Source organism: Ictalurus punctatus, chromosome 22 (assembly GCF_001660625.3).
Source record: "Ictalurus punctatus breed USDA103 chromosome 22, Coco_2.0, whole genome shotgun sequence".
Lineage (NCBI taxonomy): Eukaryota > Metazoa > Chordata > Actinopteri > Siluriformes > Ictaluridae > Ictalurus > Ictalurus punctatus.
In genome coordinates, this window is record NC_030437.2 from 9,259,096 (window position 1) to 9,276,439 (window position 17,344).

The window sequence follows — 17,344 nt, forward strand, 5'->3', positions numbered from 1 at the left end:
AATCTTAGATTATGTGGAGCAACTGCCATACATCTGCCCTAACCCTAACCCTGCTTGTTTTAATATACTGTGTACCAGTTTGGTGCTTGGTTTAATATATACCGGTTTAGTTATATACATTAACGTCAGTTTAATTAACTGATTCTTAAGCTGTATGTAAGCATAGTTACTGTGACAGAACTCCATATAGTACTTGAAAAATGTTTCAAGTTGTTCATGAGGCTTTACCAAGCTATCCACTGAATTTAGATCACGACTTCATTTATTCTTTTATGTGATGTCATTTACCCATGTGAGTTCATCGCACCTCTTATTTTTGTCTCCTACAATATAATTTATTTAGTGCTAGTTACACAGAAGGAAAATGTGTGTAAATAATTCAGCGAGACTCGTGTAACAAACACCGGAGGAGGGAAAAAAAGGCTTTCTTCCATAATAAGCTCACATAAGTGCTGATTCTGGGTGAGCAAAGCACTTATTTATGCCACGGTTTGAATTTATGGAGCAGGCGTGATACAATGGGAGTCTGTTTTATGATTTTAGTATTCAAATGTGGTAGAGCTCACAGTGGAGTGCTGTGTTCATGGTCATCATTTAACTCCTCGTGTGATGGAGAAACAGGCTTTGAAATCATTCAAACATGACATATCTCTTTCACTGGTAATCGTACTACTGATGTAGGTACCACAAGGCACTTAGAGCTCCTAAATGTACTTATTAACAATAGGAAAAAATAAAGTTACAATAACCTGGTTGCATAAGAGTGTACACCCTTTTATAACTGGGGATGTGGCTGTGTTCAGGATGAACCAGTCGCATTCAATCTCATGGTTTTAGTAAATATCCTACAGCTGTCATCAATGAAATTATTCTGATTAACCCCAAATAACTGCTGAAGCCATGGTCCGCAAAGAGCTTACAAAGCATGCATAGTATCTCACTTGTTGAAAGATAGCAATCAGGAAAGGGTTATGAGAGAATTTCCAAAATGTTAAATGTTGACAGTGACATCACCAAGAACAGGACGTCCCTCCAAAATTTGTAAAAGAACAAGATACAAACTTGTCAGGGAGGCCGCCAAGAGATCTTCAGCAACATTAAAGGAGCTGCAGGAATATCTGACAAGTACTGATTACTCTCTGCATGTGACAACAATCTCTGGCATTCTTCACATGTCTGGGCTATGGGGTAGGGAGGCTAGATGGAAGCCCTTTCTCACAAAAAAGATCCAAGCTCAACTAAATCGCCCCAAACCTTGTCAAAATGTGTTTGGTCTGATGAGACCAATTCCAAAAGGTATGTTTGGTGCAAAAAAAACCAAAAAAAAAACAAGCACATCATCAAAAGTTCACAGTACCCCTGGTGAAGCATAGTGGTGGCAGCATCATGCTTTAGTGCTGCTTTTCTTCAGCCAGGATTGGACCTTTTATCAAGGTAGAGAGAATCATTAATATTGATAAACATTAATAGCTACAAATACCAGTCGATTTTAGTGCAAAACTTTCAGGTGTCTGAAGATTACAAGGAATTTCACCTTTCAGCGTGACACTGACCCAAAGCATACATTCAAATCAACAAAGGAATGGCTTAACCAAAAGAAGATGCATGTTTTTGAATGACCTGAATACAACTGCAAATCTGTGGAGTGACCTGAAGGGGTCTATGCACAGGAGATGCCCTCACAATTTGTTGGGTCTAAAATGTTTTTGTAAGAAAGAATGGGAAAATATTGTCAAGTCAAGATGTGCCATGCTGATAGACTCTTACCCAAAAAGACTGAGTGGTGTAATAAAATCAGAAGGTGCTTCAACAAAGTATTACTTTAGGGATGTGCATACTTATGCAACTAGGTTAATGTAAGTTTTTTGGAAAAAGTTCTGACATGATTTATCTTGGTTTCATTTTTCACATCACAAAAACCTGTCATTTTAACAGGGGTGTGTAGACTTTTTATACCCACTGTATTGATACTGTGATATCCAGACATGATCTGACGTATATATTTTTTGTCGCATCGTCCACCTCTAATTGGACTGTCTAATCAGCTCTCCACCATGTTACCCAGAGAGTTACAGTAGATTTGCTTATTGTGTAGCATTTCAGGACGGGTCTGGCGTAGGGTTGTAACAGGAGCCGAGTGCTCTCTCATTCCACGCCATAACGTATCCTGATCCATGTCAGAGCTACACCAGACTTACTCGCATTAGCCACTGTGACAGTCACTATCTATTTTTCTCTGTGCAGTTTTGTTTTGTTTTTTTAAACTACAGACTTTTTGCTGTAACTTTCAAAGATGGAGAACTTTTGGATGTGCCAGGAGGATGAGAGCAATGAAGATGAGGTCAGAGGGGGGTGTATTTCAAACCAGCAAATTGATGATGTATGTTTGGGAATTGTTCCGAAAGCATCTGTTTTCTCTTCTTTTACTGTGTCATTAGATTCATTTGTCATGATGCCTTAAGTAGAGCTTACTCAGCGTCAGTGTAAGCACATTAAAATCCTCCAGAAATAGAGTTAGATGATCCATGGTGTTTAGCTGTTCATCTGCTTTCTTGTTGATACTGGAATGAGTGATTTTCTTTTGTCTGTTTCTTGTTTTCTCCATGTGAGACTGTGTTATACCTGTGAGGTTATATGTATCAGTAGCTACTGCTGCTGCTATTGGCCTGATGTACAGTATATGGCTGAAACACTCTTTATTTCCTTTATTTAGTTAAAGAAAAACACACCAAATTGGGGATTTCAAGTGCAATTGCTTGTCACTAGGGTGTAACTTTGAAGAGCATGAGTTTTGTATGTGTATTTAGTACCATTAGTACTATTATCTGCTAGTGTTTTTTTTTTTCTTCCTACTATACCCATCTTTAATACCGAATGCTACTGCAGTAATTTGCCACTCACTTGGTCGTTAGTTTGAATAATACAGTATGCTCCTGTCACTGTTTGTATTTAATATTCAGTACAATTGTGTGGGATCATAGCCATCATTATATTCAGTAGAAGTGTTTATAAAATCAGAGAATACAATTCTTATATTTATCAATCAGTATGAGTGAAGTGAAGTGACATGCCGTTCAGGTTTAATCCAAATTAGTTAGCATGATCTATTAATATCGTTTGTTAAAAGACGAGAATAATTAAAACCGTGTAGGAGCATACGAGTGTTACCATGCAAACAAAATATACATCGCCATCACAGTCTGAGATATTAAAGCCGACGGTGTGTGCAATAGTTCTCAGCTTCAGTATTCTTGTTAGTTGTGGACCCCACTGTATTTTTATTTAAGTCTATAATCTCATAACGTTATCCATTTTCATGACAAAATGTTTTTTTTCCCCCCGATTCTTTTACTCACAGTATACGTATGGCTACTTGCCGATCTCTTTATAAGCGTTTGTTTTATGATGTGTCCTGTTTAATCATGATGAGTAATACGAATGATCTTCATTTCTTCTCAAGTCTCCAGGCCCAGCCTCCACCTCTCCACAGGGGGCGGAGTCTTCCAGCAGCAACCTGCTGCAGCATGAGGGGAGTGAAAACTTTGAGTCCCCGTCTCCTGCTGGCAAAGAGGTAGGAGTCCAACATGTGAGTTCAGCAACATAATGGTGTGATGGGTGTGTGGGGTGTCAGGGAGGGGGAAGTAAGTGTAATATTGTAATCATTTAAAGGAATACTCCAGCATTTTCCACATACAGTGGCCTCCACTAATATTGGCACCCTTGTTAAATATGAGCAAAGAAGGCATTGAAAATTTGTCTTTATTGTGTTAACCTTTTAACCTTTTGTTTAAAAAAAAAAATAATCACAAAAGTACTCTGCTTTCATGGCTATCAAACAAGTGCAAACACAGGTTTATCCAAAAATATATATCTTTGTTAGATATATTTGTGCAACAATTATTGGCACCCCTATGAATTCATATTCCCATTGATATAAAAAAAAATTCAGTACACTTGGGTGACTAGGAGGAGGAAATTGTTGACTTTCTGTTTCACAGGGGTATAAATATGAGGTAACACACAGGCCAAATTCCCCTAGTCATTCATTGCAATGGGTAAGACCAAGGAATATAGCTGTGATGTGTGGCAAAAGGTTGTTGAGCTTCACAAAATGGGAAGCGGCTATAAGAAAATAGCACACATTGAAAATGCCCATTTCACCATCAGGGCAATAATTAAGAAGTTCCAGTCAACTGGAAATGTTATGAATCAACCTGGAATTGGAGGTGTGTCTGTATTGTCTCAGCGCACTGTGAGGAGGATAGTTCGAGTGGCCAAAAAATCTCCAAGGATCACAGCTGGAGAATTGTAGAAGTTAGTTGTGTCTTGGGGTCAGAAAGTCTCCAAAACTACAATCTGAAGTCACCTACATCAGCACAAGTTGTTTAGAAGGGTTTCAAGAAAAAAGTCTCTACTCTCATCCAAAAACAAACTCAAGTGTGTTCAGGTTGCCAGATACTACTGGAACTTCAAATGGGATCGGGTTCTATGGTCAGATGAAACCAAAATAGAGTTTGTTGGCAATAAACACCAGAGGTGGTTTTGGCGCACACAGAGAGGTAGACATATGGAAAAGTACCTCATGCCCATGGTTAAATATGGTGGTGGCTCTTTAATGTTTTGGGTCTGTTTTTCTGCCAGAGGACCTGGCAGAAAATCTAATCTCTATCTAATGTCAACAGATATTAAATGAAAACCTGACTGCCTCTGCCAGAAAGCTTAAAATGGGCTGTGGTTGGATCTTCCAGCAGGACAGTGATCCAAAATATACATCAAAATCAACACAAAAATGGTTTAGTGACCAGAAAATCAAGGTCCTGCCATGACCATCCCAGTCCCCTGACCTGAAACCCATAGAAAACCTGTGGGGTGAACTGAAGAGGAGAGTCCACCGCGTGGATTTGGAGAGCGTCTGTATGGGGGAACGGTCTCGGATCCCTTGCCATGTATTCTCCAACCTCATCAGGCGTTATAGGAGAAGAATCTGAGCTCTTATCAGCAAAGGGAGGTAGTATTGACTAAAAGGGTGCAAATAATTGTTGCACATCTATATTTAACAAAGACATTTTTTGTTTGCAATTGTTTAATAACCATGAGATAGAAGTATTTTTGTGAATTTTTTTAAACAAAAGATCAAACGCTTTGCTCATATTTACCAAGGGTGCCAATATTGGGGGAGGACACTGTATCTTCTGTCTACTGCATCTGTAACATATGTACATTTACCACAGACAAGAATTCCAACATGGGCTCTTGAGTGGCACAATAGAAAACTGTTCACTATCACCCCGTCATTGGAAGATGATCAGTTGTCCAAAGGGGCAAAACTGTCCATGGTCTCTGTGTGGGAGGGATGGCATACTCTCTCTTCCATGCCAATCACAGCGACACTAGCCAATCGTTGGCATACGTGAGCTCATGTGTGAGCTAGACGGCAGATTACATTTTCCTTTAAGTGTGTTACGTTGCCCTGTGATGCAGTATGAGCAGCAGTTGATGCAGATGCAGTTGGCTGGCTTCACATGTCTCAGGGAATGCACGTGTAGGTCGCTGTCTTCTGATGTTGGAGAGCTGGCTGGTGGTTGGGAACTGGCCAGAACCAAATTAAGGAGAAAGTGCGGTTTAAAAAACCCCCCAACATGTTTCCCTGTACTGAAAATAGAACAAAAATAGTTTGAAAACAAATAAATGTTTTCACACAACTCGACTGCTTAAAAAAAATCCACTTTAATAAAAGAATGACGTTAATAAAAGAATGAGATAGACATGAGAAATGAGAATTACAAAAGCTGTGCTGTAGTTTTATCCAACTTTCCAATAGCGATGCACCGAAAGGAAAATTCTGAGCTGAAACCGAAAATTCCGAATATGATTTTTTTTTTAAACCCACGTTAAAGTATTTTTTTTTTTTTTGTATAATTGTATTAATATTAGACTTTTTGATTTGTTTCATGAATGTAATGAATCTGAATTGAAAAACTATAAAACAATAAAATGGTCATACTTTTGTTGAAATGAACACACCAAAACAAAAACAATATTAAATATATTATTCTTCCTTCAGTTCTGTAGCTGTCAAATTTAACAGATATTTTTTTTTTATCCAAATAATGTAAAGTTCTAGAAAACTATTATGCTATGCTAAGATTATTGTGCAAACTAGAACTAAAACCAACCTCAAACTGTAAACAACAGACGTAGCTTCAAGTCAAGAACGAGGTTTTGCAGGGCTACATGAATTTAGATGTAATTGCTACTGTATACACATGGCAAACTGGACTGCTTTCTATTTAAGCAAACGTGGCAGGTTTCTCTGCAATAGCAAAAGTTGCTTAGCTTTCTTGCAGGAGAGACGGTTCCTCTTCTCATCTCTTGTACAGTACGCACCCGGTTCTTTGGCACGCGTTGCTCTGTGCTGCGCGTCGATCCTTCAGCAGACGTATTCATCACCTCCAGCTCCGTCTGGATTATTTCCCATGCACGCTGTTTTTTTTGTTCTGCGCGTAATATTCTTTAAATGGTTATCTTGTAGTGTTGCAATGAGACGATAACCTTCAGCTAGATCGAGAGTGAAATCTGAGTGCCGAGGACTGAGGGGCGGGCCGTGGCGCCATATATTTTCGATCTTTTCTCTCTTTCGCCATCTTCGGCAGCCGAAATTTCGTCGCATCTCTACAAAATTCAGGCGAAGACTCATGCAGTTCATCTCTAAAGGTGATGAATGCTGCAGATTTAGAGCTTAATTTACAAATTGAGTTCCTGATAAAGTTCTACAACAATCTGTTTTAAGTTTAAGAACTGCCCTTAGACTTTAGTTTTCTGTTCTTTTCTGCGTACAGAGAAACATGTCAAAATTCAACTCCAGTTGCTGAGGATAACGATTCAAATTCAAACGCAGAATGCAGGAGTATCCCTTTAATTGTTTAAAAGCAATTTGTGTGACTGTTCTTGCATACTGGTTTTTAGTTGCTGTTGTTTTTTTGTTTGTTCTTGAAATGGCAGTCGAGGAGGAGCATCGCTTCATTCCCAACATATGTGGAAGGTGAGTTTGGACTCAAACACAAAATGATATAAAATGAGCGCATCCACCGTGTTTAATAATGACATTTTCATTCCTCACTGTATGTACAGTGGATCTCCATTTTGACTCACTCTGGGGAATCTTCCTTGTCTCGTGTCTCAGTTCCAGGCCCGTGCGACCCAGAGGACCTTATCGACGGCATCATTTTTGCCGCAAACTATCTGGGCTCGACGCAACTGCTGTCAGACAAGACACCTTCAAAGAACGTCCGCATGATGCAGGCTCAGGAGGCCGTCAGTCGCATAAAGGTGAGCAGAGAACGTGTCTCCTTGCTCAAAATCTGAGTGAACTTGCGTGTACTTTAACTCTTTCTAGTCTCATTTCTGCAAAACACCATAGCAAGATCCTAATGATAAAGGGAGCAGAAATAGAGAGATTTCAGTTTGACACTTTGAGGACAAATGAAGAGAGACGATTAAGGACTGTGACTTTTTCTATATAATAAGTCATACCCTAAATATTGCGTAATGAGATGCCTTAAGTATTTCACAATGCTGATGATGTAGCGTGTGTTTGAGGATAGAAAACCTTACAAATTTTTGCTGGTGAGATAATCAGGAGAAATATTTATACAGTGTCCTCCACATATATTGGCACCCTTGATAAATATGAGCAAAGAAGTCTGTGAAGAATTGTCTTTATTGTTTAACCTTTTGATCTTTTGTTCAAAAAATTCACATAAACACAAAAAATTACATAAACACCGGTTTGTAAAAAAAAAAAAAAATATATATATATATATATATATATATATATATATATATATATATATATATATATATATATATATATATAAAAAATGTTAAATATATGTGTGCAGCAATTATTCACACCCTTTTTCACCCGTTTTCATTTAATATCTGTAGATATTAATCAGATATTCATCTGACCATAGAACCCGATCCCATTTGAAGTTCCAGTAGTGTCTGGCAAACTGAAGATGCTCTAGATTGTTTTTGGATGAGAGTAGAGGCTTTTTTCTTGAAATCCTTCCAAACAGCTTGTGGTGATGTAGGTGACTTCAGATTGTAGTTTTGGAGACTTTCTGATCCCAAGATGCAACTAACTTCTGTAATTCTCCAGCTGTGATCCTTGGAGATTTTTTTGGCCACTCAAACTGTCCTCTTCACAGTGCGTTGAGACAATACAGACACACGTCCAATTCAGATTGATTCATAAAATTCCCAGTTGACTGGAACTTCTTAATTATTGCCCTGATGGTGGAAATGGGCATTTTCAAACAAAATAGCTTGTGCTATTTTCTTATAGCCGCTTCCCATTTTGTGAAGCTCAACAACCTTTTGCCGCACATCACAGCTATATTCCTTGGTCTTACCCATTGATATGAATGACTAGGGGAATTTGGCCTATGTGTTACCTCACATTTATACCCTTGTAAAACAAGAAGTCATGCTTGAACAATTTCCTGTTACTAGTCACCCAGGTGAATATATTTTTTCTCACATGAATGAGTTTGCAATTGTTTGATATCCATGAGAGCAGAGTATTTTTGTGATTTTTTTTTTTTAAACAAAATATCAAAAGGTGGGAAAATATTAAAGAACAAATTATGAGTTACCTTTCAATATCACAAAAAATAATAATAATAATTTATGATAATTTTCCATGAGATCTTTATAATCCTTTTGTGATTCTGCTTGTCTTTAAGCCTCACACATCTATGTGGAATAGTAATGAAGTTGTACATCCCAAAGGCCTACAGACATTTGCCACCTTCCCCCTTTTCATCCCTCTGTAACATAAAGCACCTTCAGTCAGCTACATGACTCAGCATTTTCTTCCATCGGCATCCTAGCATTTTTTGTCCATCGTTTAAAATGCAGTAACTGGCACCTACTTCTCCAAGGTTCATCATCAGAGCATCTGTGTTTTAGTAGAATTTATAATGCAAATGTGACTTGAAGTCCAATGAACTATAAAGTGTTGACAAGGTTATAAATCAGGGTGTCAGATATTGCTATATAGAGTGAGGGGAAAGTAAAAAAAAAATTAAAAAGTCACTACAAAAATGCTCAGAATTTATAGGGCAGATTAATATACAAAAAAACAGAGGAATTGGAATTATAGTAAAAACCCAACTAAAAGTCACAGCATGAACATTGACCGTTCTAATGTTAATACACACTGGGCTGATACTGAATGTCCATCAGCCTCTGTCACGCAGCATTATAGTATTTACTAAATTTCACTTATGTTGCCTTATGAAAAATATTTTACATTAGCTATTTAACAGTAGATGGTTGCCTGAAACAGATGGTTTCCTCGGATTTAATAACAATGCAATTTTTTTTATTTTGTATTGAAGATTTATACCCAGTAGCTCCTCTTTTCCTCAGTTATTATTTATGTTAAATAGTAATGAAAAAAATATAAAGATGTTTTGAAAATTGGGAATGTTGGAAGTTGGCTGGGGTATCCTCCTGATGTCACCTGACTAAAATGACCATTTTGTGTCAGATTTACAAAGTCAAAGTTTTAAAAAAAAATTATTTATAAATGTTTAAGACTCTTATGTTACAGTTTTTAAATTTTAGAAAACTGAGTCCAAAAAATACAAAAAAGAGTACAAACTGGGCATTCAACCTTATTTGAAAAGGAAAAAAAGGAAAACTATTTCTATTTACAAAACAATGTAAGAAACATTTTAATAATAACGTTAATGATAATTTATATAAAGTGCCTTGAAACGCATCGCATTATTTGATGTGTTGACTTAATTTCCACTGAAACAGGAAGTCAGGGTGGGACAAATCGTGTGGGTCCTCCCCTTTTTAAATAGCCAGTAGCTTTTAGCTTTCATTTAGTTTAAGGCATATTCATATTATACTTATTCATACGAAAAGTCACAAAACTTCCATTTTGATTTCACGGGGACTTTAAACTCAAGGTCTGTTTTAAGCAACAACAACAAAAAAAAAGCCCCAAATAATCATCATATACAATCCAAAAGAGAAGTCATCATAATTATGTCAGGTGTTAACATAACTATACTATAACTTTTCTTTCAGATCAAAATGAAAATATTAACCCGAGTGCCATAAGTATTCCTGTTCACATTATGTCACTTTTAGTAAAAAAAATAGTAATAATTCAAATGCGTTATTTTGACCTCCTGCTTACTGCAAACTGAAGTGGCACATTGAAAATGCAGCATCCTAACAGAGCTGTGACCCTTCTTGGCTTAGTACAGTAGGTGGTGATGAATAATAAATGGCACCCCACCCTGATGATCTCACAGCTGAAGGAGCCCATCTGAACACTGTGCTGAATTATTTCTCCACCAAGGTGGTGCGTGATGTTACACTTCTAAGTGGGCCAAGTTACTTGTTATTTATGTATCTGACAATTCCCTTAAGCATTACTGTACCTTTGACTAGTGACACAAATGTCCCATTTCTATAAAAAAATTTGATTTAGGGATTTATCAGCATTTGATTATTATTATTATTTTTGGTTCCTCTTATCATGGCACAGTGAATCCTCCGCTATAACGTTGCTGTCGGATTATGTTGGTCTCCTGCCATAACTCCTCGAAACCCAGCCCTGTTCTTTTATATACGGCTGTATGAGAGCAGTTGCATCCATCCGTTAATTATTCATGTTCTGCGACATTCTTTCATAGCTCAATCGCCTCATGTGATATCTTTTTAAATACAAAAAAATAAAATAAAATAAAAAGCAACATTCATGACACAGTGTCGCTCACTCTCGGTCGAATTTCGCAGCAGATTTCATGCTGCTTTGTGCAGCTGCACTTTTTGATAGTGTGCTGTAATGTAATGTAATGTAATGTAAGAGCAACTAAACATTTTGAGGAAAGGGCAAGTAGGCCACCTTGTGGTGAGAGGAGAATTAAGTCCGAAAGGAGTATCAGCAAAAGAGCAAGTACAGTACAAAATGTTTGAAATGACATTTGATTTGATTATCATATATTATTTGAAATGTCCACTGTAGTTGCAGACACTTTTTAGTGCCTCTATTACTGAGGGATATCAGGTGCTGCTTTATTGAAACAGGGAATTTGTGGTTTGTGTGTATGGCAGGTGACAGGTGGCCACACACACACACACACACACACACACACGCACACATATTCAGCATTATAGCTTCGGTCATCTGGGCTCTGTGCCACTCTAACCATGTTCCTGTCTCTGTTTGTTCCATGCCAAGCAGACGGCCCAGAAATTAGCCAAAAACAGGAAGAAGGTGCAGTAAATCATCATCCGTTTGGTGTTTTGCGTTCTCTCTCTCTCATCTCTCTCTCTCTCTCTCTCTCTCTCGTCTATCTTTTCCTCCTTTTCTTTTTTGCTTGTGCACTTTCAGTTCCTGCCATTCTCTTGTTTGCTGTATTTCTGAATCCAGCAACAAGTCGTAACCCTTTGTGTCAGATATTTGTCTGTGATTCTTGTACACGCATTGTTTTCATTTCATGTCCGACATGAATCCAAAACTTGCTAGAGTAAAGATAGTGGGAGCCTTATTATTTATTTATTTATTTATTTATTGCTGGATGCAGAAAATGTGGGTTTCTGCTACATTCTTAGCTTTTTTGGGGCTCTTTTCTTTCTAAGGTGACATGCTGTGTTTGTGGTGGTGTTTTTTTGTTTTGTTTTTTCTCGCCCCTGGCCCTCTGATGTTTCGTATTCCACTCATGTATTTGTTCAGTAGTGGATGGCTCCGTTATTCCTTCCATTTCTTCTGTCTCACAAACACTAAACAAACCGTTTAAATGAAGGATGACACTAACCACTGCCGCACTAACACCAGCCTGGCGTCCATGAAAACGCTGCAGAGTTTCTACTGAAGGAGATTTATTGTTATACTTGGTTAGACATTTGAGCCCAGACTGGGAAAGAAGCCATATTCTTTACAAAGCATGCAAACAAGGTCACTGAAACGGACTTACAGTTCTCCTTCACTGCACATCTGGGCCTTGTATTAACCGTTATTTTAACCTTCTCTTATATCTGCCAGTGTTTCTATCTTTCTTTCAATGGTGTGTGTGTGCATGCATGCATGCATGCATGTGTGTGAGTGTGAGGTGAGAGACTGATGGTCAGTGAAATTATTTCTGTGTCAGCAGGCCCCTGAGGGCGAGACGCAGCCCATGACAGAGGTGGATCTCTTCATTTCCACTCAAAGAATCAAAATGTTGAACGCTGACTCTCAGGTAATTTAACTCGAGGTCCTCTTCTTTCCAGCACACAACAAAAGTCTACTGTGTAACCATGCTAATGAATGAGTAGAGCACATTGTCCTTATAATAAGATCTCCGCAGTTCAGGATTTAAATTCGCTTATACGACAGCACTGTTTAATACTGGAATCTGATTGGTCATAAGGTCGTGATTCATTTTCTCTAAGAGCGTCTCAGACTGTAGTTCCAGCTGCAATGTTTACGTTAATACACTTGTTCGAATACGTTATCGCTTCGATGTTCTTTTATAGCAGCCGCTTGACACAAACTGATTAAAAAATGTGTGCGCTTGTCGATGTGAGGTTGATTGTAAGGAGACCTTATTTAAGATTTTTGGAAGGAGTCTCCGATGTCAGCACTTTGTAACAAGCTGTATGTTTTCTAATGCAGACTTGTGGTGTCTTGCTAACATGATAAGCTACATTTTTTTTTCTTATGAACTGCACAACATTAAACGTAACTCTAAAAGGACAAAAAGTATGACTCGTTACGTGCGAGTTAGTTTTGGTTTGGTCCAAATTCGCAGGTTCACCGAAAATGGACAGCTGGAAAATGGAGAAACATTGCCTGTTTTTTTTTTTTCAATCTTCAGCTGTCCAGCTTTGGTGAGTTTGTGGTGTGGTCATCTGCGTTTGTAGCTTATCCGCCTCAAAGTTATGTTTTTTGAGATCCTTTTCAGCTCAACATGGTTGTAAAAAGTGATTATTTTAGTCACTGTAGCGTTCCTGGCAGCAGTTTGAACCAGTTTGGCCATCCTCTCCTGAGCTCTCTCTCATCAATGAGGTGTTTCCACCCAAAGAATTGCTGCTCACAGGGTGTCGTCAGTGAAAATCCCAGGAGCTCAACAGTTTATCAAACACCCACACATATACATGTATATAGGCAACAGATTTAGATTCAAATAAAGATCTTATTCAAACAACACAACGATCAAAGCATTTGTACATGGTTTGAAGAACATTTTCATTCGGTTCTAACATCATGCCGAGAAAACGTTATGCTCTATACAAGGTCATGCTGCAGCTCACCTTGGCTAATTGTCGGTGCATTTGTACTGATGTTAATCTCAGCCTTTTATTGTATTCTATAGGAGACCATGATGGACCACCCATTAAGGACCATTTCTTACATCGCGGACATCGGGAACATTGTGGTTCTGATGGCCAGGAGGAGAATGCCTCGCTCCGACTCTCAGGAGAACATGGAGGCGTCTGATCCAGCCCAAGACGAAAAGCGCCAGTACAAGATGATCTGTCACGTGTTCGAGTCTGAAGATGTGAGTCCAGTTTTTAATGAAGCGTTAACGTGACCTTTTCCAAAGAACACTTGTGTTGGATGGCAGCATTTTAAATCATCCTAATATCAGAAATCAAGTGGCATCAGGGACATCAGTGACTGGGATCTCTTTTAGATTTCTTTTAGAAAAAAGTGTATATATGCATTACGGCTTAATGATAGTCATTTGCGTAGTCGCTACCTGATAACATACACACCATTGTAGCATGGCACACTATAGCATCTTCATGCGATTGGTGCATTGAAAGCGTTGGGCATTTCCACATTCAGTCACGTGTAGCACTAAACAGTATCTTGACTAGTATTGCAGTAACCTTCAGTAACCTTTGTATTGGTGGTTCCTCCCTCTGGGAGTGGGGCCAGTTAGACCTGGCTATGCGTTACCAATGTAGTAAACACAGCTCAAAGAATGGATACCACGAAACCTTACAGAAAGCATAACTGGAATTGGTTTTTACTGTATTGCTCTAGTGATTGAATGTCAGCTAAAACTCCAGAAGAACAGCTTTGCTAGAAAAATGATACCAGAAGGTTTGTTTGTTTACATTTTTATAATTTCTACTTTTCTTTTTGTCCTCAGGCTCAACTCATAGCACAGTCCATTGGCCAGGCCTTCAGTGTAGCATATCAGGAATTCCTGCGCGCCAACGGCATCAACCCTGAGGACCTGAGCCAGAAAGAGTACAGTGACCTCCTTAACACACAGGACATGTACAACGATGACCTCGTACACTTCTCGAAGTCAGAGAACTGTAAAGACGTGAGTGAACAATGCTGTTTGTTTACAGGACGAAAGTCACTGACTGCCACTAGTGAGCTATAGTGAAGTGAACGTATGTGTATGTGTTGCTCAGGTTTACATAGAGAAGCAGAAAGGAGAGATCCTAGGAGTGGTGATTGTAGAGTCAGGCTGGGGCTCCATCCTTCCTACAGTCATCATTGCTAACATGATGCATGCTGGGCCAGCAGAAAAATCTGGAAGACTGAATATTGGAGACCAGATCATGTCCATCAATGGCACCAGTCTGGTTGGACTTCCTCTCTCCACTTGCCAGAGCATCATCAAGGTGCACAGCTTTGCATGTTTTAATGGGAATATATTTTAACGTATGTATATTCTCTATCGATAAATTGTGATTTGCTCACGTCAAATTACAATTAATTATTTTTTTTCTGTAGTTATTTTGTCATTGGACTCATTGCTGCACCAAGCCTTGAGTACCAATTGAAGCAATGATGTAAAATTGTGGCCTTATTTCCTGTCATGGGGTGTGCCTTATTCCCCAGGGGCTGAAGAACCAGTCCAGGATCAAGCTGAACATTGTGAGATGCCCACCAGTCACCACTGTGCTCATCAGAAGGCCAGACCTGAGATACCAGTTGGGCTTCAGCGTGCAGAATGGCATTGTGGGTATTTGCTTAAAGGAATACTTCAGTATCTTTCAACCTAATATCTACCTATTGCAGCTGTAGCATACATACCATTAATACACACAGTTTCTCTTTGTACAGAGTGAAAAATGAAAAACCTTTTCATGATTTTTTTTTTTTGGAAGTTAAACCATGTCTGCAAATATCCACAGTTATCTGAGCTCTACAGAAATGGAAAGATTAAGTAACTGGAAGTACTTTTTACTATACTGTACTTTTTTGTGTTCCAATGTTGGATAAAACTCAATAAGGAAAAACGCCGGTAGAAAAGCTTCTCGCATATCTGTCTTATCCTCTAACTGTTTATTGACAGAATTCAACAACTGCCCTTAGACTTCCATTATAAGAAAGGTTTGGAACCAGAGAGGGGCCAGTGACGTTAGGGTGTAAAACAGTTGTACATTTATAGAGTACCAAAACAAGTATAAATGCGAGCCAGTCATAGCGCTTAACTTTGCCAGGTCAGTTTCATCCCTCTGATTCCAAGGCCTCAGTAAGTCTCATCGTACGATCGTATCATTAAGCCTAGATCACACTGTGTTGCACGGATGCCGACCAACGCCAACAGACACGTTTATCGGGTTTCGTCAGATCAGTGTGTTAACCCTGTCGACATCTGCTGGCCGTGGTCGGAGTTTGATTGTGGAATGTCTGAGCAGCGTGGTATGATTTTTTTTTTTTTAAAACAACAAACTCTGACATAATCTGACCAGGGCACGAACCGTTGCCGTGACGATGAGGCATGCTAAATTGTTGTTGTGGGTAAAATGGCAGATTTCTGCATGAATCTGCAAAAAATGAGGATAAATTATATATCAATGTGTTGTTTAAAAATATTGTTCATAATGTATGATCTAATAATGGTCTTAGTTTGGCCTACCTTAAGAGGCCTTTCTCTGAGGTGTTGAAAGTGCTTGGGGGCAAACTGAGCAAAATTCTGAACTGTCCGCAGATCTCTGCATCAATTGAAATAAGCGCCCTGTCCGTCACGTCGCAACAACCGAGCATTCACCCACAACCTCTTTTGTTTCACCCATTGCCTTTTCAGGTGAAGCACAACATGTAAAGACACTAGTAGCAGTAACATTTTGGTAAAAGGATCATCCATTTTTAAACAAGTCTGACTGACTGTAAAAAAAACTTTGTTGGTGTCTGTTGGGGCAGCATGAACATGACGGTTCTTTTAACTTTTAAAAGTCGGTGTTGTCCGGCATCTGTCAGTACAGTGGGAACTAGACTTCAGATTGTGATATTTGTAGTTTGGAGTTTGTTATCTAGTTACATATTGAATCATGTGTTGCCAGATTTCAACATCTGCCTGAAGATCCCCATTTGTAAGTGAATAAATGTAATGACCCAGCGTAGACCGAGGATCAACACTAAGGGCAGGGTTAGGGTTAAGGTTAGGGTTTACTAAATGGGGGTGGATACTAGATACCAGTAAATATCCAAAAGGGCAAAAGAGTCCTAGTAACAATTGAAATGCTAGGCTAAGCTAAGCCAAGTCAATTACTAAGCCCAAAAATATAATGAGGCAAGCAAGAGCAAAAGAGGAAGTAGACTAATAATGGCTAAATCTAATGACTACACTAATTGCACCCCAGCTACAGATGAGGTCAAACAACACGAGATGTTAATGGCTAAGCAAGAGGCTAAACTAACAACACAACAGGAAGATAGATAACAAACAAGAGTAAACATGTAAACCTGGAAAATTGCATGGCTCCATAAACTGAGTCACTACACTGTGGGTAAATACACAGTCCTGTGGAACAAATGAAACAAGATACAGGTGTTAGTAATCAGAGGAGTCGGAGCGTTGGGGACATGCTGCCAGAGACAGAGCTGTATTTTTTTGTTTGTTTGTTTTTTCCAAGAAATGTGTTGATGTGACTTGTTGACTGCAGCAGAATTCTAACGAAGTACAGATCCAGTTGAGATTAGGTTGGAAAATGGTGGTATGAAGTATCGCTTTAATGTCCCACTACTGCAGACCTTTTGCTAGCACTTTAGTCATTCCACTCCGTATGTTCAAGAGTTCTGTCCTCTTGTCCGGCCATTAGATTTGCAGCCTCATGAGAGGGGGGATAGCTGAACGAGGTGGCGTGCGCGTCGGTCACCGCATCATTGAGATCAATGGCCAGAGCGTGGTGGCGACTCCTCACGAGAAGATTGTACACATTCTGTCCAATGCAGTCGGCGAGGTAAGGCAGTGTAACACGTTACACGTAAACATGTGGCATTGTGTGCAATCTGTTTCTCAGCATTCCAACTTGGACTGGAACCATGTTGCTTTTCTGTGTGTCCTGTACATCCTGC

At 39.0% G+C, this 17,344-nt stretch overlaps 1 protein-coding gene across 8 annotated transcripts in view; it reads left to right on the forward strand.

Annotated features, from left to right (window-relative positions):
- Positions 1-17,344, forward strand: part of apba1a (amyloid beta (A4) precursor protein-binding, family A, member 1a) — a 60,066-nt gene that overhangs the window by 39,558 nt on the left and 3,164 nt on the right. For 5 of the 8 annotated variants that reach the window (XM_053674343.1, XM_053674342.1, XM_017452256.3 and 2 more), the window contains 10 exons: positions 3,461-3,586; positions 7,003-7,042; positions 7,184-7,329; positions 11,276-11,308; positions 12,186-12,272; positions 13,389-13,574; positions 14,175-14,354; positions 14,449-14,661; positions 14,882-15,001; positions 17,089-17,229. In XM_053674343.1, the coding sequence (XP_053530318.1) occupies positions 3,461-3,586; positions 7,003-7,042; positions 7,184-7,329; positions 11,276-11,308; positions 12,186-12,272; positions 13,389-13,574; positions 14,175-14,354; positions 14,449-14,661; positions 14,882-15,001; positions 17,089-17,229 (1,272 nt within the window). Of the gene's footprint in view, positions 1-3,460; positions 3,587-7,002; positions 7,043-7,183; positions 7,330-11,275; positions 11,309-12,182; positions 12,273-13,388; positions 13,575-14,174; positions 14,355-14,448; positions 14,662-14,881; positions 15,002-17,088; positions 17,230-17,344 lie in introns of all 8 variants that reach the window. The other 3 variants (XM_017452257.3, XM_053674346.1, XM_053674347.1) reach the window with 3 other exon arrangements.